The sequence below is a fragment of the Lynx canadensis genome, chromosome B1 (genome assembly GCF_007474595.2).
Source record: "Lynx canadensis isolate LIC74 chromosome B1, mLynCan4.pri.v2, whole genome shotgun sequence".
Lineage (NCBI taxonomy): Eukaryota > Metazoa > Chordata > Mammalia > Carnivora > Felidae > Lynx > Lynx canadensis.
Genome location: NC_044306.2, coordinates 165,592,935 through 165,612,093, shown reverse-complemented (window position 1 = coordinate 165,612,093; position 19,159 = coordinate 165,592,935). Strand labels below are relative to the sequence as shown.

The following is a 19,159-nucleotide window of genomic DNA, read 5'->3' as shown; positions in this document are numbered from 1 at the left end:
CAGATTACCGCAGCTCAACAAACAAAAGTTAAGACGAGACGTCCTTGCCCATACAAATCCTTTGGCCGTTGTAATGAGAAAGACAACTCCAAATACCGTTGAGGGTGTGAAGCGACTAGAACGTTCATACACAGCGGCTGGTTGTGTCCTTGGTAATGTGCATTTAGAACGCTGCTTGGCGCTATTTCCAAAAGCTGAACGTACACATACTTGTTGGTCCTGCAACTCCACCCTTAGGCATCCACAGAACAGATACACATACATATTTTCACCGTAAGACATGTAGGATAATGTTCATAGCAGCACCGACCCTAAGAGCCAAACTGGAAACAACCCAAAAGTCCATCAAGAGTAGAACAAATAATCAGCAGTATAATTATACAGTGGGAGACTATACAGAAATACGAATTGATGAAACACAACTACACACAACATGGATGGGCCAAATGAACATATCGAGTGGAAGAAGCCAGGCACAAGAGAGTACATATCATAGGATTCCATTTACATAAAATTCCGAAAAGCCCGTACCAATCCACAGTGTTGGAAATCAGGATATTGATTACTGTTGGATGAATGACTCAAATAGGGAATGAGAATGGATTCTGAAATTCTGGAATGTACCATTTCTTCATCTGAGGGCTAGTTACACGGATATATTCACTTTATGAAAACTAAGCTATGTACACATGACTTGTGTACCTTATGTACGTGAACAAGGTGTTAACAGCAGACCTGTACTCTTTTTATCCCAGACCTAGATCTGTCTGGATTTTAGGTTTGCGTTCTCCCAGCACTTGGATGGTAAATGAATGGCACAGTGCCTTCAATATGTCCCAAGATACATTTGGAATGTTGGGTCCCAGGGCCAGACATATGTTTTGTATGCTGCGAAAATCTCTGCTCTGTGAGAAAGCACGTGGGCTGGGAAACCTGAGAATTGTAGGCCTACGTGACAGATGGGAAACCGAGATAGAACCTTCTTTGCCTAAGGACAAACTCCACACACCATGGCCTTATCACCAGCAATCATACACACTCTCTAGGTGGGTGAGGAGGGACCCAAGCATCTATGCACACAGGCAGTTGATAGCCCCCCCCTTGAAACAGAAGGGCTGTGGGGCACCTGGGTGGCTCAGTCGGTTAAGCGTCATGATCTCACTGTTCAGGAGTTCAAGCCCCACGTCTGAGCTGTCAGCACAGAGCCTGGAGCCTGCTTCGGATTCTGTGTCTCCCTCTCTCTCTGCCCCTCCCCTGCTCATGCTCCGCATGTCTCTCTCTCTCTCTCTCTCAAAAATAAATAAGCTTAAAAAAAGAACAAAAGAAACAGAAGGGCTGTGCATGCTCTTCCCTGCCCTTAATCCATCTTAAAAACTGAGCATAGTGCTGAATGAAATGCTGTCGGGTTGTGTGAGTTTGATTGTGGGTGGAGCATGTTACCCACACAATAGTACAACCATGTATTGTACTTCAGTAAAAAGTTTACTAAAGAAAAAAAAAAGCCCTTTGGCTACTCTTGCCCAATGAGTATTTACACTGAACATATTTTGCGCTTGGCCTGCAGATTCCGTCTGTTTCAGAGCTTCCCTCGCTCCTTTGAGCTCCTGTCTTTTCTTGTTTAGGGCTCTCCTCGGCGACCAAGCCCTAACCTGCCTGTTCATTTGTTATGCAGAGTTGTTTATTGCGCTGTCTCACCCCAAACTATTTAAGCTATCCACAGAGAACTCCTCACAAGAACAAATACTAGCATTGTTTACAAAACGGGGTTCCCTTCTAAGAGAAGTTCTGTGACTTCTTTAAAGAAATTTTTTTGTTTCTTTTTTTTTTTTAAGAAATTTTTTCTTTTGCTAGACAAAGAACGATGAATCTCTGTCTAAAAACATTCCAAATTCAGGGCAGCTGGGTGGCTCAGTTGGTTAAGCCTCCAACTTTGGCTCAAGTCATGATCTCATGGTTGGTGAGTTCCAGGCCCACATCGGGCTCTGTGCTGCCAGCTCGGAGCCTGGAGCCTGCTTCGGATTCTGTGTCTCCCTCTCTGCCTGCCCCTCCCCTGCTCACCCACTGTCTCTCTCTTTCTCAAAAGTGAATAAACATTAAAAACAAAAAGACATTCCAAATTCACCCATTATCTGGCACCTCAGTTACATACATATTATCTCCAGTTACTTCTGTTTCTTAGTAGCTCACGCTCTGATGAAGTGTTAAAACAAAAGGAATAGAGCTTGCCTACCACCACCCAATGATTGCTCATAGGAGAGCTGGCGGCTGCCATCACACCTCCAGGAAGGACTCCTCTCTGGACTCACTCCCGCTCTGAACTCCGTCTCCCTGCATCGCAGTGATCGTGACGGCGGGATGCCCTGTGGTCAATCCTAACTCTTCAGCATTGGGATGTCCTGTTCTGTTGCCATAACATTAACCTTCCCCCCGGCCTTGGCTTTTGCTGGTTTGATAGTCTCATGCCCTCTTGCACGTAACTTCTGCGTATCTTATTTGACCTAAGATCTCAGTAGTGGGAGCCCTGTCTCGCCTCCCATATCATGAGGAAAAAGGGTCTGATAGTCTCAGAAACACCACGGGATCTCATACAAGTATTTCCGAGACCACCACTTGAATTATCAAAGTTGGCCATTCTCGCGTCGGATGCTCATCATTTCAGTGCACTGACCAAGTACCACTGATACTCAAATACATCATTCTTGGAACAGGGAAATAGGACTTAAAAGTCACAGCTGCTGCCACACGGCAACTTAGAATCTACCGGGAATCCTAACGCAGAACCACGACGCAGGGTAGGGCGGTATCAGACGACAGACTCCCAGCGCGAAACCTCACGATGACAACACGTGTGCCTTCTGCCACACCCTTCTTCCTACGCTAATTCTGAAACGCTCACAATGATCAAGACACATTTCCAATCATTCCTACAAACAGCGCCCGAGGAATTAAGATTTAATTATGACCGTGGTTATTTTTATCTTGAATCCAAAACCCCGGGGTTCAGAAATAATGGAGTTGGAGGTGACGTTTGGCTCTCTTGTGTTTGCCTCCTCTTGTTCTTATGAGAAAAGCAAGCCGTCTTCTAGACAGGTACTGGAGGAATTTCCTATGACAAAATAAGGCTTCTTACAGAAGCCCTATAAATACAGAGAACAAACGGATGGTTGCTGGAGAGAGGGGGTGGGGGCGGGAGATACAGGCTTCCAGTTGTAGAATAAATAAGTCACAGGAATAAAAGGCGGAGCATATGAAATATTGTCAGTGATGTAGTAATAACAATGTATGGTGACAGATGGCAGCCGCACTTGTGGTGAGCACAGCATAACATAACAGAGACATTGAATCACTATGCTGTCTACCTGAAACGAATATAATGTTAACTATACACAAAAAAAAATTGTTTGAGAATTTAACTCAGAAAAGATACGAAATCTTCAAAATGTGTCACTTTTCTTTACCCAACTGTGCAATAAGCATTCTTTGACACTGTAGGGAAAAGAAAAGAAAATAGATCCATTACCCGTTTTAAAAGGAGGCTCCTTAAGTCATCCAATTTCACATGGACAAAGCGTGAAACTTTAGAATTCAAATTCAAGTTCTCAACTGACCCTGACAATGGATATTACTGGAAACAGAAATGTCACCGGGACTTGTTCAAAGAACTTTGCCTTCACAGTGTTTAAAACTGGAATACAAGAAACTGTCTCCAAAATAATCAGGTATGTGCAAAACCACGTCCTTAAATAACACAGGGGAGATTATAAAAGACAGTTTAAGAATGTTCACATTCATGTGTCTTGTAAAGGTGCATCTTCCACAAAGGCCCGTCCAGCTCAAAAGGGTTGAATTCTGCAGGGGAGGCTCCTTTATTCCATGAGTTGGCAGAGTTTTTCACTCTCAGGGGCTCCCAGGGCTCTTCTCAGGAAGAGCAGCCACTATGAAGACCGCTATGGAGCATTTTCCCCCTCTTCACCTATGGGACACGGAGAACAACACAGAAAAATGAGAGTCGGAAAGTCCCTTTCAAAGACATCCCTGTAGAAAATATGACTGTCAGAGTATTTTTAAATTTTAAAGTTTGAAAAGCCTGTGATCTTTGCACTGTTTCCAAGAGTCAGCAACTCTAAAGGAAGGTGTTCATCATCAGTGACCCCGAACAGGATTTCCTTTTGTGATAATTTTGCAAGATGATCCTCTGGGTTGGCCTCCCATTCGTGTCACCAGGTCTCCGCAATCTCTGTGAGCACCTGCAGCAACTCAGTGAACGTCGGGCGGCCTTTGGGTTTCTGGAAAAGGGAAATAAAGATGGTCAGCTCAGCCTAGAATTCACTCAGATACCGGCTCTGGAACGGGCTGGCAGGGACCTGGATTTGGCTGGTTCTCCACGAATGGAAGAGAACGACACCTTGGCTGACGCAAAGGACAAGACTGGTAGTTGAATGAAGCATGAGTGTGAAAATATAAGAGTAGAGGGCTGCAAAAATAAAATAGCCTGAGCTGCCGACACCAGCCACAGGTGGCTATTTACATTTAAATTAATTAAAATTAAATATATTTTGGAATTCAATTCTCAGTCACACTAGCCACTTTCCAATTTTTCAAGAGCCAGGCGTGGGTACCATATTGGAGAGGGCAGACATAACACATTTCCACCATCACAGAAAGTCCCACTGGACAGCACTGCCCTAGAGATCTTTTCGGGTGACATGATGTGCACGGGGTAAAAAAAAAAAGGGCTGGGAGAGAATGGGCATTCAGAGTACCAGGCTATCGCACTCTGCCCCAGTTATTTACTACATTTGGTCCCCTGTAGAAGGAAAGATTTCAGTCAGAAAGCACAAGCCATGTTTTCATAAAGGACTTTGCAGGTCCTGGGGCATAGACTGTGCAGTCTTAAGGCTCAGTCAACAAAATCCACGGTCATGGAGACAAGGTCTGGAACATTTTTCCTATTTCACCAGGGGATGTGGTTTGGCTTTGGCTCCACGAGGGTAGAAAAGATGACACTGTTGGCATCTTTGAAATCCATGGGAAACAGAACTACTCACGGTAGCCACATTCTCACAAAGATCGCTGGCAACTGGGTTCATGGGGAGCCCCCACTCTTAGTGGTTTATAAACACATGGCATCGATAAAAAGGATCAAGCAGAAGGATACGTAAGCACACGTTCGAGTCCTCCTGGAGATTCCAGGAATAATTTGTGGAGTTTTTTGAGGAGGCTGACGTTCTGCAGGTAGTAGAGCCTATGAAACAGTTATGTGTGTATCAGTGTGTGCGTATCAGTACTAACATAATCATATTTGAATTTAAAGGGACCTAAGCACTTAGGACCTAAGCACTTAAACTTGAATTTAAAGGGCACTAAGGTGGAATTTAGACCACCTTAAAGAGTTGTGGGTATATCACCTTTTGCAAACAAGTAAATCAGCATAACTAAAAACGTTGTTTTAATCAATATTCTGACTACAATTTGAAACTGACATCACTTACGGGGTCCTCCTGCCAGCCTCGGATTTACTCTCCTTTTTCCTCTCCACCGAGAAATAAAAATCTCAATAAGAGTTATATTTTATGCCATGTACCTGTATATTGTTCCACATACGATATAGTTTTCTGAGCTATTTACATTGTTATTGCAGAGAAGCTCTTAAGACAGCCATTGGCTAATAGCTCATTTAACATTTTCCGATGTTTTTCAAGATTCCTTGCAGAGCAGCTCATCATATGCATAATATTTTCATACATCAAGGATCTTTATAAAATTAATACATCTCTGGAATGTGAACAACATCACTCTTGAAATACTGAGTTTTTCAGTCATCATGGTTTCTCAGCCAGGAGAAAACTCCTCATTTAGCTGCGGTTTTTCTTGACTAACACTGTCAGCTGGAGACAGAAAGCTGTCAAAAATCACAGAGGAGTCTGATATGAAGGAGAGAGGTGTGTTGAGTTTGTGCCCAGAAAAGATAGAATATGCCTGGCTTTATTTTTAAGCTCAGCATTTCAAGAAAAAGAAAACCTGGACCCCCACGCCCCCAGAGAGAATTTCCTGACTCGAAGTTTCTGACACACTTTCTGTCTTGATTCCTATTCTGGCTTAATCTATCAGGAGTCTTGAGTGCCCAAAAAAGAGCTGAAACCCATTAGCCTGGGGAAAACAAGACAAATTGCAGGAGGCTGAAGTAAATAAAAACACCCTGCTTCTCTTTCAATGTGGAAATTTACCAAACCTGATTCTACTCTGTTTCCACCCACAAGTTCTTAAAGGAGTAAAACACCTCATCGCTTAAGTTCTAGTAGCACCGAGAGTTTCTGCAGGAGCCAATCTGAGAAAAATAAGACTTGAAAAATGCACTGAATTCTCCAGAGGAAAGGCTGTTGCTAAAAACAAAATGGACTTGGGGCCCCTGGGTGGCTTAGTTGGTTAAGCGTCTGACTTCAGCTCAGGTCATGATCTTGCAGTTCGTGGGTTCGAGCCCTGTGTCGGGCTCTGTACTGACAGCTCAGAGCCTGGAGCCTGCTTCAAGTTCTGTGTCTCCTTCTCTCTGCCCTTCCCTCACTCATGCTCTGTCTCTTTCAAAAATAAATAAACATTAAAAATAATAATAATGATAAATAAAAACAAAATGGACTAACGACCTTATGGTGGCAGTTTCACATAGAAATAGTACTCCTGGGGGCGCCTGGGTGGCTCAGTCGGTTAAGCGTCCGACTTCAGCTCAGGTCATGGTCTCGTGGCCCCGCATCGGGCTCTGTGCTGACAGTTCGGATTCTGTGTCTCCCTCTGTCTCTCTGCCCCTCTCCTGCTCGTGTGCTCTCTATTGCTCTCTCTCAAAAAGTACAGAAAGGTTAAAAATTTTTTTAATTAAAAAAAAAAAGAAATAGTACTTCTGGCTCTTAGGGATCATTATCAGGAAACAACCCCTCTTCCTGCCATGCTGGAGTCCTCAGGTAACGCTTGTGACACTCAGGTCTGTTCTCAGATGCTGGGAATGCCAACTTCGTAGGAAAGCAGGGGACACTCACCTCATGCCAGCAGCTGTACATGACTTCATATATGGACATTGGTGCCAGTTGAGGACGGTAAAGCCTGAAGCCTTTAGAAATGGCTTCCACAACTTGCAAATTTGACTTATTTTCAAAAGGCATTTTTCCTTCTGTAAAAACTTCCCACATCAAAACTCCTACACATAAAATGCATGTAAACAAGAGGTTACTTGAAACGGCAAGAACTGTTTCCAACCACAAGGCCTCCTTTCCCTCTTCCAGCCTCTGAATTATAATCATCCAGAATGAGAACGGTTCTGTCTAGGAATCAGACTATGTGTACTAGAGTTTTCGAACAGGCCTCTCATCTGAAAACACTCCAAGTAAAAACAATGCCTTTCTTTCCCGTTGGTCTTGACTTGCCTCCCTAGTGAAAGCAAGTGCTGCCAGCACTTTTGTTTCTAAGTATGCTCATGTCTTCACACCCTGAAATCAACATTCTGCCATTCCCTCTGCCATTCCATGGAAAATGACAGAATTGTGGGAGCCTCTGCTGCCTGCTAAGGCCAAGAGTTTCCCGACCAGTAGATGGCGCATGTTCCCCTCTTCCCACTAAAAGATGAGGCTGCTGGGTAGGGCGGAATATCTAGCAGGGGCTTGGTACCTAAGCAGATATTCTATAATCACCGACTGATTGATTGATTGATCAGTGAAACTCCTTCAGTGCTCTCATCTGGACTTCATTTAATTATTCACTTATTCTAAGAATATGTATTATGCATTGATTAGGGGCCAGGAGTCTGCTAGAGCCAGAAGATTCTAAGAACGAGACCAGTCCGTGTGCTCAAGAAGCTCACTGTCCAGTGGGAAGTAGAGACAAGTGGTCAGGTAAAGCTCAGAAATTCTAACTGTTCTGCAGCCACTTGATGAGGTCCTTGTGTCTCTATCCATGAATCTTACAACTTAACTGCTCTCCCGTAGAGCTTAAAATGTCACCTGCCAAGACGACCACAAGTCAGTCGACAGCTAAAGAGATCAATGATACAAGCTTAACCTTATGTGGACAATAACATTCACACCCTTCTGAGGGTTCAGATGTCTTTCCAAACCCAAGAAGCTATCGGGAGAGGTCTGGGCTAAAGAGAATAGCTTATTGCACATTTATTGCCACTTCTTGAAAACCAACTTGAAGCACAAACTCTACTGGACACGGTCTACGGTGTCTCCTCCTCAGTGAAGAACGTTACACGATATAAACTCCAGTTGACAGTTCCCAAGGAGGCCAACATCTAAATTCCACCAAGTTTGAAGGTAATGGAATAAATGAGGTGGAGTTGCTTCGTAGTCAGACAATGAAGTGTATCAATTACACTCAAAATTCAGTGACACCTTAAGATTCCTTTTCCTTGCAAGTCTCTGTGGTGTAGAAAAGTTGGCTGAGTTTGTTTTCTAGATCAGTAGACTCTTTGTTATAGTTTTACAGCAAGTGCTCAATGGGAAAGGAAAAGATCCAAAAGTAGACTTCTGTAAGAAGGTGCATGACACAAGTTGCCAAAGACAGCCTGGATGTGTTTAGAACACCTAAGATAGAAGCACAGTTGCAAAAAGACCTTTTTCAAATGCCACATCATATTAAAAACTCAAACCTTAAAAAAGACTGGCCTTGTAGTAAATCAGCCACCATCAAATGAATATCAAATTTACTCACCAAACGACCAGACGTCAGATTTGCTGCTGTACTTGTTGAAGTGGAAAACTTCAGGAGGGGACCACTTGATGGGGAACTTGGCCCCAGAAGAACTGATATACTCATCATCCAAAACGTACCTAAGGTTATTAGATCCAAAGGTTATTAGGTCCAAAACACCTTGTGCTAAATACCTCCAAGTTCAGTTTAGTTCAACCCCCCTTAGTCTACTTCAAGTTCTAAAAGAGAAAGCATTTTACCCCAGAAATGTTCCCCATACCTTCTCTTGTTTACCAAAGTGGGAAAGTATCCTATACAGTGATTCCTCCCCGAACCAAGCCTCAATTCTGTTTATTTTATTTGGGTTTCAGAAAACCAGAGCAATTCTTCAAAATCGATTGGAGTTGGTAACCCACTGACTACCTTAGTTACGACAAACTCTTAATTCTGCAAAGGAGCATGCTGATGCTCTAATAACCAAAGTTATAAAACGAAAAGTAACAAATAGGGCCACCTGGGTGACTCAGTTGGCTAAGTGTCCGACTTCAGCTCAGGTCATGATCTCATGGTTTCTGGGTTTGAGCCCCGCATCCGGCTCTGTGCTGACAGCTCAGAGCCTGAAGCCTGCTTCAGATTCTGTGTCTCCCTCTTTCTCTCTGCCCCTCCTCTGCTCATGCTCTCTCTCTCTCTCTCAAAAAGCAAATAAACATTAAAAAAATAATAAATAAATATATATACATGGCAAAGAACAAATTCAAGGTTAGGTGCCTTATTTTCTTTCCTCATGCATAGATGTTTTGTGAGGCAGAGGAAGGGGAAAATAAAAATATTGAATATAATACATTTGTTGTAAAAAATTGCCAGTGCGTTAAAATGGCCCTATATGAAATCAATAATAACTACCACCTCCTTTTAAAAACTACAAAAATAATGGGGCGCCTGGGTGGCGCAGTCGGTTAAGCGTCCGACTTCAGCCAGGTCACGGTCTCACGGTCCGTGAGTTCGAGCCCCGCGTCGGGCTCTGGGCTGATGGCTCAGAGCCTGGAGCCTGTTTCCGATTCTGTGTCTCCCTCTCTCTCTGCCCCTCCCCCGTTCACGCTCTGTCTCTCTCTGTCCCAAAAATAAATAAACGTTGAAAAAAAAATTAAAAAAAAAAAAACTACAAAAATATTAAACTTCTCTCTTTTTTGAGAATTGTAGGCAGGAGCATCCAAGTATGGGAACGTGGAGAGAAGAGATGATAACTAAGTCGTGCTGTGTAGCCCCTGGAGTGGACAGCATAGTATTTTTGAATTATTTATTACTGCGTCCTCGCACTCTCTTTTTTTTCCCCCACATACCCTACTTCTGCCCACCTTTAAGTGCTTTCTTGAGCCAGAGGTCATTCCACTGAGGGAAAGAGTGGGTAATAGAAAACAAAAGGGAAAGAGCCATTTTTCATAGCTTTGGAGTTTCAAAGTTCTAAGCATTCTGGAGAAGGAGAAGGACTGAGTTGTTAACAAAATATTTGGCAGAATGCCCATAAATAAGAGCGATATCTCACCACCACCACTCATCCCTCCAGAAAAAGACACCTGCAGCTGGGAGGTGGGAGAGAATAAAGGGAAAGGGAAGGCGTATTAGACATTAGGGGGCGGCAGAGACAGGGTCCTGTACCCTGCACCCTACAAGGGCTTCCAGGATCACACTGTATGAGAAAAAGGCCCCACTTCCCACAGTAGGTTGGTGGGATTCAAGAGCAAAACAGAGCCTGGGCCTCTTCCCCAGGTCAAGCCCCAGGAAAAGCAAAAAGATTCCAGAAAATAAAGAGCTGTGGATGTTCTTAGGTAAATAGGGCCTTGGATAGATAGCTCCAGGGGGTTTTCTAATCATGGCGAATTCCAGTATGACAGCATCTTGCAGACAGAAATTTGGGATGAATCGACAGCCACCTGTGCAGATGTTCAGCCAAGGACAAAGCAGGAGGACAGTGGCTGCAAGGACGCCATTGCCAATGGATAACAAGGAGCAGACATGTCCTCTCCAATATGTGGCCCCATGAAACATACAGAATTTGAATTTGACCTTGGAATCAGAGAGAAATCCTGAATTCACAGGAATTAAGTTTTTAGCAACCTGAAGGGAAGGGGGCTCAAAATATAAATTGCATTGAGTTGTAGAAAATAAGGTTAGATTTTCTACACTTGAGTCGCAGTCTTAAAGTCAGCTACTACATTGGATAATAGAAATACATGATGGGGGTGCCTGGGTGGCTCAATGGGTTAAGTGCCTGGCTCTTGATTTCGGAGCAGGTCATGATCTCAGAGTTCATGGTTCAAGCCCCACATCAGGCTCTGTGCTGACAGTTCAGAGCCTGCTTGGGATTCTCTCTCTCCCTCTGTCTCTCTCTCTCTTCCTCTCTCTCTCTGTCCCTCCCCTGCTGTCTCTCTGGAAAAATAAATAAACTAACAACAACAAAAAGAAATGCATGATGATGACACAGAAAAATCAGAGCTAAACAAATTTATTCTTTTTTTCTTTCAGAAATATACATATATCAGAAAAGCTTTTTTTTAAACCTTTTTATGATGATGAGTAGATTGAGAAATATTATAAATTTTAAGATATGCCTGAAAATGACCTGAAAAAATATCAAAATAGTCCAAAATATCCATTTAACTCACAGCTAAAATTGGTTTATGTCCTAAAATCCAAAGCAGGGCAACAGGCCTAACAACCATATCAATACTTTCCTCACAGGAAAAAAAAGAATGCTATTAACATTTTCAGTTTGTCAGTAGACAGATATAAGATTCCCTCTTATGAGTAAACAAACAAACAAACAAACAAAATATATATATATATATCACGTACCTCGTCATTCCAAAGTCCGATATTTTTACTATACTTGCAGCACTGACCAAACAATTCCTTGCTGCCTATAAAAAGAAGAAAGGAATCCAAGTCTGAAGATAGTTTTTTCTTTCAAGAGTTTCTACTCTCCTTTTTCTTAGTTTATTTGGACCCCCACACTACTTTCCTGTATGAGCAGCCATTTTATTTTTATGGTGACACCTGTCAATGCCACATATGAATCAATATATCTGCCCTTACATGATGGATTTTAATGATGCTTCAAAGAAATAACAAAAAGAAAAAGAAAAAGAAATTTTAATACTTTTTCTTCTAAAAGTTTTTAATTATTCTCAAGAAGTGTCTTTGATAAATGGGAAGACTAAATCAAAGAGATGTTAAACTATGAATCCTGGCATTAAAATTAATGTGTATTTTTAAATAATGCAGAGACAATGTACTTGATGCCAAAATAATCCATTTTCAGAGAGCTTAGTCAAAGAAAATCACTGATTTGGTATTTAGCCTCATGTAAATCAATCACTGTTTGATCTTTTTTTTTTTCTCTTCTAAGCTCATATGTGGGTCAGCTAGTCCAAAAACAAAGGCAAGGAACTAAAAATGGCAAGCTAGGAGGAGTCAATTTGGAGGAGTTTCACAAATACTAGCAAGGATCTCAAAGCCAAACCACAAGGCAAGCCCTTGACAGGGAAAAGACTCCTGGTTAACTGATAACATTTTAACTGGCATGAAGGTAAGTGGAATAGAACACAAAAGAAAGCAATCGAGGAAGAAACCAAGGATAGGAGGACCTGAGAGAAGCCACTTTGGAACAAACAGAGTGACTGAGTTTTGAATTCTAATCCCTGTCAGAAAAGACCAACCTGCAGAGACTAGGAAAGTAAGCTAGGTGGAATTCATGCCATATCCATCCATTCCAAAATTTGCTCGATAGCTACTACGTACTGAAGATGGGGAAATGCGCCACGAGGGATACAGAATGATAATGTAGCTCTGGAATAGCAATAGTTAGCATCGCTGAGCTCGCTGTATGCCAGGAGCAGGTGTAAGGGCCTACACATATTAATGCATGTAATTACCCCAACAAGCCCATAGGAGGAAGCTGCTATAATTAATACCACTGTACTAGTTAACGAGTTTGCCCAACCTCACACAGCTAGTAAGAAACAAAGGTGAGATATTAACCCAGGCAGTCTAGCTCTAGAGCACTGGTTGTGAATCTTGGCTACGCACTGAGCTCACCAGGGAAATTTTCAAAAAATATTTATGGCTAGATTCTACCCCCAGAGGGTCTGATTTAATTGGTCTGGGGCATGGCCTGGGTATCGTGATGTTTTAGAAGTTCCCAGGTGATTCTAAGGCACAGCTAAATCTGAGAAAACTGCTCTGTAATCTGTGTTCTCATCACACAGCTCGGAAGTCTAGGCATTGATATCAGGGAAGTTAGAGTCTAATAGTTGTATAAACAATGTGAACAATTAACTATTATAGGAAGTGGTAAATAATAAATGCCATGAGAATTCTTCGTCACCTGTACGTCCAGCAATAAGTGTGCTAAGGCCAATGAAATTATGCCTCCTTTCTCTCCCCAGAATGCTCTAGCCTGAATGATAGATAATAAAGTCCCCTTGGTCACGGGAGGAAGTACAGGATGACCCCCTCGGTGATGATACCAGTGACATCTCACAGATTCTCAAGTTCTCGTTGGGGTTAATTTTTGGACTTAGAAATGAGACATGGAAAGGCAGAGAAGGAATAGTGTGAACATCATGAATAAATATGGAGTGGATACAAAATGTTTTTCCAGGCAAGGTAGCAAGGCAGGAAAGCAGAGCCATTAGCATTTGGGGCAAGACAAGCTTTAATTTTTTGTTTGCTTGTTTTTTTAGGACATAATGTTCCGAGTATCACAGAACAGAATGATTTGGCATTTCTCGTCCTCCTCAGTTGTGCCGGCAATGCCACTGCGATACTGTGACAACCAAAGCACCTCCACATGGGGGCAGTTTCATCCCTGGCTGTTCTCCAGTGCCCGGCCGCGGGCCTGGCATATACTGCCATTCAATCCGTATTTGATCATTGGTTGAAAGGAAGAAAAGTGGAAGCAATGGAAGAAGACAGGGAAGGCGACAGGAAAAAAAAGTAAATTCGCTTTGGTTGGTTGATCAGTGTGGTAGTTCATCAGTTCCAGGCATATTTAGAGTAACACCTTACTTGGCTGCAGCATTAATGAGTAATTAAAAAGAAAGCCACATGTCCCAGAGAATTACATGAATAGGAAAGCGTTTAGAAATGAAGCCAAAGGTATTTTATTGAAAATATTCAAAGTCCTTGGGGTGCCTGGGTGGCTCAGTTGGTTAAGCATCCAACTTTTGATTTCGGGCTCAGGTCATGACCTCAGGGTTCATGGGTTTAAGCCCTGCAGGGCTCTCTGTGCTGACAGTGCGGGGGCTACTTGGGATTCTCTCTCTCCCTCTCTCTCTCTCTGCCCCCCCACCCACCAATGTTCTCTCTCTCTCTCTCAAAATAAATAAATACATATTTAAAGATAAATAAGTAAAATTAAATATTGAAAGTCCTCAAGTGTCCTGATCTTCCGAAAGGCAACACGTAAAACATCAGCGAGTTTGCGGGGTGCTTACTAAATCCCGATGAATAAAGCGGCTCCTCTCCAGATACTCCATTCCCTCACAGACATCCTGGCACATGCTCAGCAGCATTTCCTTCCGCAGCGCTCCCCTCCTCTCTCGGAGATAGCTCAGCAGGCAGCCGTTCTCCATGAACTCCGTCACGATGTAGAGGGGCTTCTGCTGAACGCACACTCCGTACAGCTGGACCAGCCTTGAGTGCGATAATTTCCTGATGGGGAAGAGCACACACGCGCCCGCGAGCGGATTCGTGTCGGCGATTCGAAGCGCTTAGACTCCGTTGGTGAAATGTACCAACTCTGCATTACTGTCAACAACGAGATACGCAAAAAACCCAGCCCCAGAGAATGTGGAAGTTTCCTTTCCACCGTGCGCGGTCAAGAGTGGGGTCAAGAGTTCAAGCGGTACTTCCCAAGTCCCTACAGAATATTACGTGCTCCCATATCGTTTTTTTTCTGCTTTCCATCCTGTAAGTCCCTTGCCTCCTCGTTGCTACTTTTCCTTGCTCAGGTCTTCGCAAGAGTTCCTGTTACTGAGGTTTCAACTTTTCTAACTGCGGCTGCTCAGGCAAAATTTCCATGCAGACAGAAGGGAGGAAACAGTGATTGATGCAAAAGAAAGAAAGAGAGAGGGAGAGAGAGGGAGAGAGAGAGAGAGAAAGAAAGAAAGAAAGAAAGAAAGAAGAGAGAGGGAGGGAGGGAGGGAGGAAGGAGGAAAGAAGGAAAGAAGGAAGGAAAGAAAAGGAAGAAGGGAAAGAAAGAAAGAAAGAAAGAGAAAATTAAATGATAAAGAATAAAGGCATTTAAAAAAAAGGAAAATTTCAGACAAAGTTGGAGACTGAAAAATACCTACCAACATGAAACCCTTCTCTGTATTCAGCAATCCAATCACCACACACACACACACACACACACCCTTGAAAGTTACCTATTAAAATACATACAGAAAAAATAAAATAAAATACAGAATTCTTTAGTTATCTAAACTTCAAAAGTTTACTGTTTCTTCTGGAATATGTAGCATTCAATCATGGAAAATAATATTCAAGTTAATGTTTATAATTTTAGAAGATGTGTAACAAGCCAATTTTTCTGTCACTCAGAAATAACTTGAAATGTTACCTCTTTTCATTTATAGAGGTAAAATAAAATCAATGACTCGGGAGGATTATTTACCTTAAAATAATGTATGTGAGTGATTGACATCTTACCATATAAGTAGCATGCAAAAACACTTCCAGTCAGTAGAAAAAAGGCATTCAGAGAATCTATACATGATTTTCATCTGTAGATATGTATCTTAAATACGTATATTTTGTCTGATTTATCTTTCTAATTCATAAAGCATACTTTCAGTTAAGGGATGCAATTTACATGTATGCAGAATAATGGCGGGAAAGTCATTCTTAAAATGGAATATTGACTTGCCATGAGAAAACCACCACACTGATACCCACATACAAACATCTGAGAATTGAAACATTACGCTATGTTTGTTTAGCAAGATCACTGGAGCAGTGACAAATACATTGATGAACTAACACAGGTGATACAGTAGAAAGCCAATCAAACATGGCAGGGGAGACATCCTGGAGGAGGTGACATTTAAACTACACACTTACAAAAAGGAGGTACTACTATATTACCAAGATGTGTATGCTTCACAGATAGAGCTCAATGCGTGCCAGTATGTACTTTTTTAAAGATGGCTGTATTTGCAACAGGATGTTAGAAGGAAATTTTTCTGCCTCACTTTAAATTTTTTTTTTCAACGTTTATTTATTTTTGGGACAGAGAGAGACAGAGCATGAACGGGGGAGGGGCAGAGAGAGAGGGAGACACAGAATCGGAAACAGGCTCCAGGCTCTGAGCCATCAGCCCAGAGCCTGACGCGGGGCTCGAACTCACAGACCGCGAGATCGTGACCTGGCTGAAGTCGGACGCTTAACCGACTGCGCCACCCAGGCGCCCCTCTGCCTCACTTTAAAAACATCAGGAAAAAACAGACTGTTCAAACCCAACAGTACATTATGTTCACCTGAACTGACTTAAAAATAAGCCCTTAGCTTCATTCCTGCCTCTGTAAACTTCCTGGAGCTATCGTTATTTCCCCCACTCCATGGATCTTCCACTGTCTTCAAAACATCTTCCCCAACAACCTTAACCCCAAATGCCCAGTAGGGCTTGAACCTTTCAAGAATCCTCTCAACGTGACATTGGACATCTCTAATTCTTACATTTCCTAGGAATTCCAGTATAGGCTTTGACTTCCCCTGAACCACATGTCTCCCAGTCTTTCTTTTCTTATCACACCTATCTAATCAACACAGAGGAATATAATGTTTTGTCTCTCCTTTAGATACAGGAAAACTAGGGTCTGATGCCAATGGTATCGGGGAACACATTCCAGACAGATAGCTGCCTGGGGTAATCTAGGGGCACGAAATCATCTTTGGGAAGCTGCTATGACTGGAAAATGTGTTTAATATAACTTCTCCTGAAATTAATTTTACTATAAGTGGATGGGAAGAATATTTCCATAGGACACTTGGGGTATGGGTTGAGAGCTCCAAGAGGCAGCATTGCTCTGTCTTTAAAGGAGAATGGGTCCAGTTATCGATTCTGGTTTCTTTGTTTGTTTGTTTGTTTTCCATTGAGGTCTGCAAGTTTAGAACAGAACGTAATTGCTTTGGAGAATAGAATCGAGGTGACACCATCTGGGGTTTTCATTTTTCACCACAATGCTACTCCCCATTGTTGAACAAATACTTTCTTTATACCAAATTATTGGCCTGTCCTGATCCAACCCAGATTACAGACGTAAGACACATATTCAACTAAGTCAAAATGCTGATCTGAGAAATCATAGAAGTCAGGAACAGTGTCCAGGGGGCCACAAAGAGTCACTTCTGTTAGAGCTCAGGATTCTTAAATTCTCTGAAAGCAAATACTTTACCCTTATATTACCATTTAGACAAAATCAACATTTTTGCTTCCAGGAAAAGCAAAAAAGGAAGTCCTGTAAAGACTTGTAACTTTCATGGGTTATCTCACTTAATTCACATGTTGATGCAGTAACGAAGGTATTGTTATCCCCATTTTACAGGTGAAGAAACTGAGGCTCGGAAAGGTGAAATAACTCACTCAGGTCACACAGAGATCAAATAATTTGCTCAGGTCACACAACTAGCTTGGGCAGAGTTGTGACACAAATCCAGGTGTAACTGCTCCAAACTCCGTGTTCTTTCCATAACACCAGAATGTTGCATGAAATTGATCTGGGTGTTGCTTGTACTTACGTCATCACTTTAGCCTCTTCAATGAAGTCTTCTTCAGACATGGAGCCTTCGCTAATGGCCTTGATAGCTACCTGGATGTGTGCTCGCCATTGCCCTAAATGGACTACTCCAAACTGACCGCTTCCAATCTCCTTCACAAACGCCAACTCAGCGGGATCTATCTCCCACTTTTCTAGAAAAGTAAAACATCCATGTTACAAGTAGGGGAAATTTTTAGAGCTGGAAAAGATTTAGGAATTATCTAGACCTATTCTATTCTTTTACAAAGAGGTTAAAAATGTTATAAATGAGTGGAACAGAACAGTAACCATTTTTAATACCCTCACTGTGGTTTTCATGTGTAATTCCAGAATTCAAGCTTAAAGATATAAACTTGACTTACTTAGAGAGGAATTATGGATATCAAAACATATGTTCTCTTTCCAGAGGGATGCAGGATGAAATGCAACACTTTGCCTTTCTAAAACAAACCTACCAAAACTACACCTGGGCCCTAAAATATGTATCTCCCCATCTGGTTTTGTCCTGCTGAGTAAACTTGTGAGGCACATAACATTTGGTCCCCCCCCAGCCCCCCCATTTCACCTCCTTCTGTTGTTCCTCTGCCCACTCCCACCCCCAAAGGGCTTTTCTGCCTTAGTGTTTTCTCCTTAGGAAAAAGTCTAACATTCATCTAATAAACAAGTCCAATGTTTAGGATTCTAACTCACATGTATCCATGTTTGAAGTGAAATTTGTGGTATGGTATATTTGACTTCCATAGAAGTAAATGAAGAAAAAAAGAACTGTTTTTAAATTAACCCTCTTATGGGTGATGGGCATTGAGGAGGGCACTTGGGATGAGCACTGGGTGTTGTATGTAAGCCAATTTGACAATAAATTATATTTAAAAAAAAAAAATAAAAATAAAAATAATCTCAAAAAAATAAAAAAATAAAGTGAAGAAAACACACACACACACACACAAATTTCGTTATCAATTAACAAAAAATAAAAATAAAATAACCCTCTTGACAATCCGTTTTAGTATCTCCTTTTATATTGCAACACCGCCATCTGCTGGAACTTTAGAATAATGCAGTTTAAAGAGTTGTAAAGGCCAACTTTGCAAAGTGCTCTCCCTCCGGATAGCAGGTGTTTTAAAAGTAACATGAGAAAAAAAATTTTTTTAATAAATAAATAAAAGCAACATGGGAGAATATATTTATGACCTTGATATTGGCAAGAATTTATTCAACATAATATAACCATAAAGGAAAATATTGACAAATTACACTTCATAAAAATTCTATCAAATACACCCCATTAAGAGAGTGAAAAGGAATGGGGGGGCACCTGGGTGGCTCAGTCGGTTGAGCATCCAACTTCAGCTCAGGTCATGATCTCTCAGTTCCTGAGCTCAAGCCCCTCATCGGGCTCTGTGCTGACAGCTCAGAGCCTGGAGCCGACTTCGGATTCTGTGTCTCCCTCTCTCTCTCTGCCCCTGCCCCTGCCCCTCTCTCTCTTAAAAATAAATAAGTATTTTAAAATTTTTTTAAAAAGACAGTGAAAAGGAAAGCCACATATTGGGAGAAGATATTTCTAAAATGTGTAACCAGTAAGGAATTCGTATTCAGAATATGAAAAAAAATCAGAAAAAGGCAGATAATTATATTTCTAACAGTTAAAAAACTTGAATAGAGTA

At 41.9% G+C, this 19,159-nt stretch overlaps 1 protein-coding gene across 1 annotated transcript in view; it reads right to left on the bottom strand.

The window, feature by feature from the left end:
• Positions 1–2,039: 2,039 nt before the first annotated feature.
• TXK (TXK tyrosine kinase) overlaps positions 2,040–19,159 on the bottom strand; it is a 47,246-nt gene continuing 30,126 nt past the window's right edge. The window contains exons 9-14 of the mRNA XM_030313910.1: positions 17,476–17,647; positions 14,172–14,388; positions 11,530–11,594; positions 8,698–8,816; positions 7,029–7,186; positions 2,040–4,286 (exon numbers count right to left, since the gene is read on the bottom strand). Coding sequence (XP_030169770.1) covers positions 4,218–4,286; positions 7,029–7,186; positions 8,698–8,816; positions 11,530–11,594; positions 14,172–14,388; positions 17,476–17,647 — 800 coding nt within the window. The 3' untranslated portion in view covers positions 2,040–4,217. The remainder of the gene's footprint in view (positions 4,287–7,028; positions 7,187–8,697; positions 8,817–11,529; positions 11,595–14,171; positions 14,389–17,475; positions 17,648–19,159) is intronic.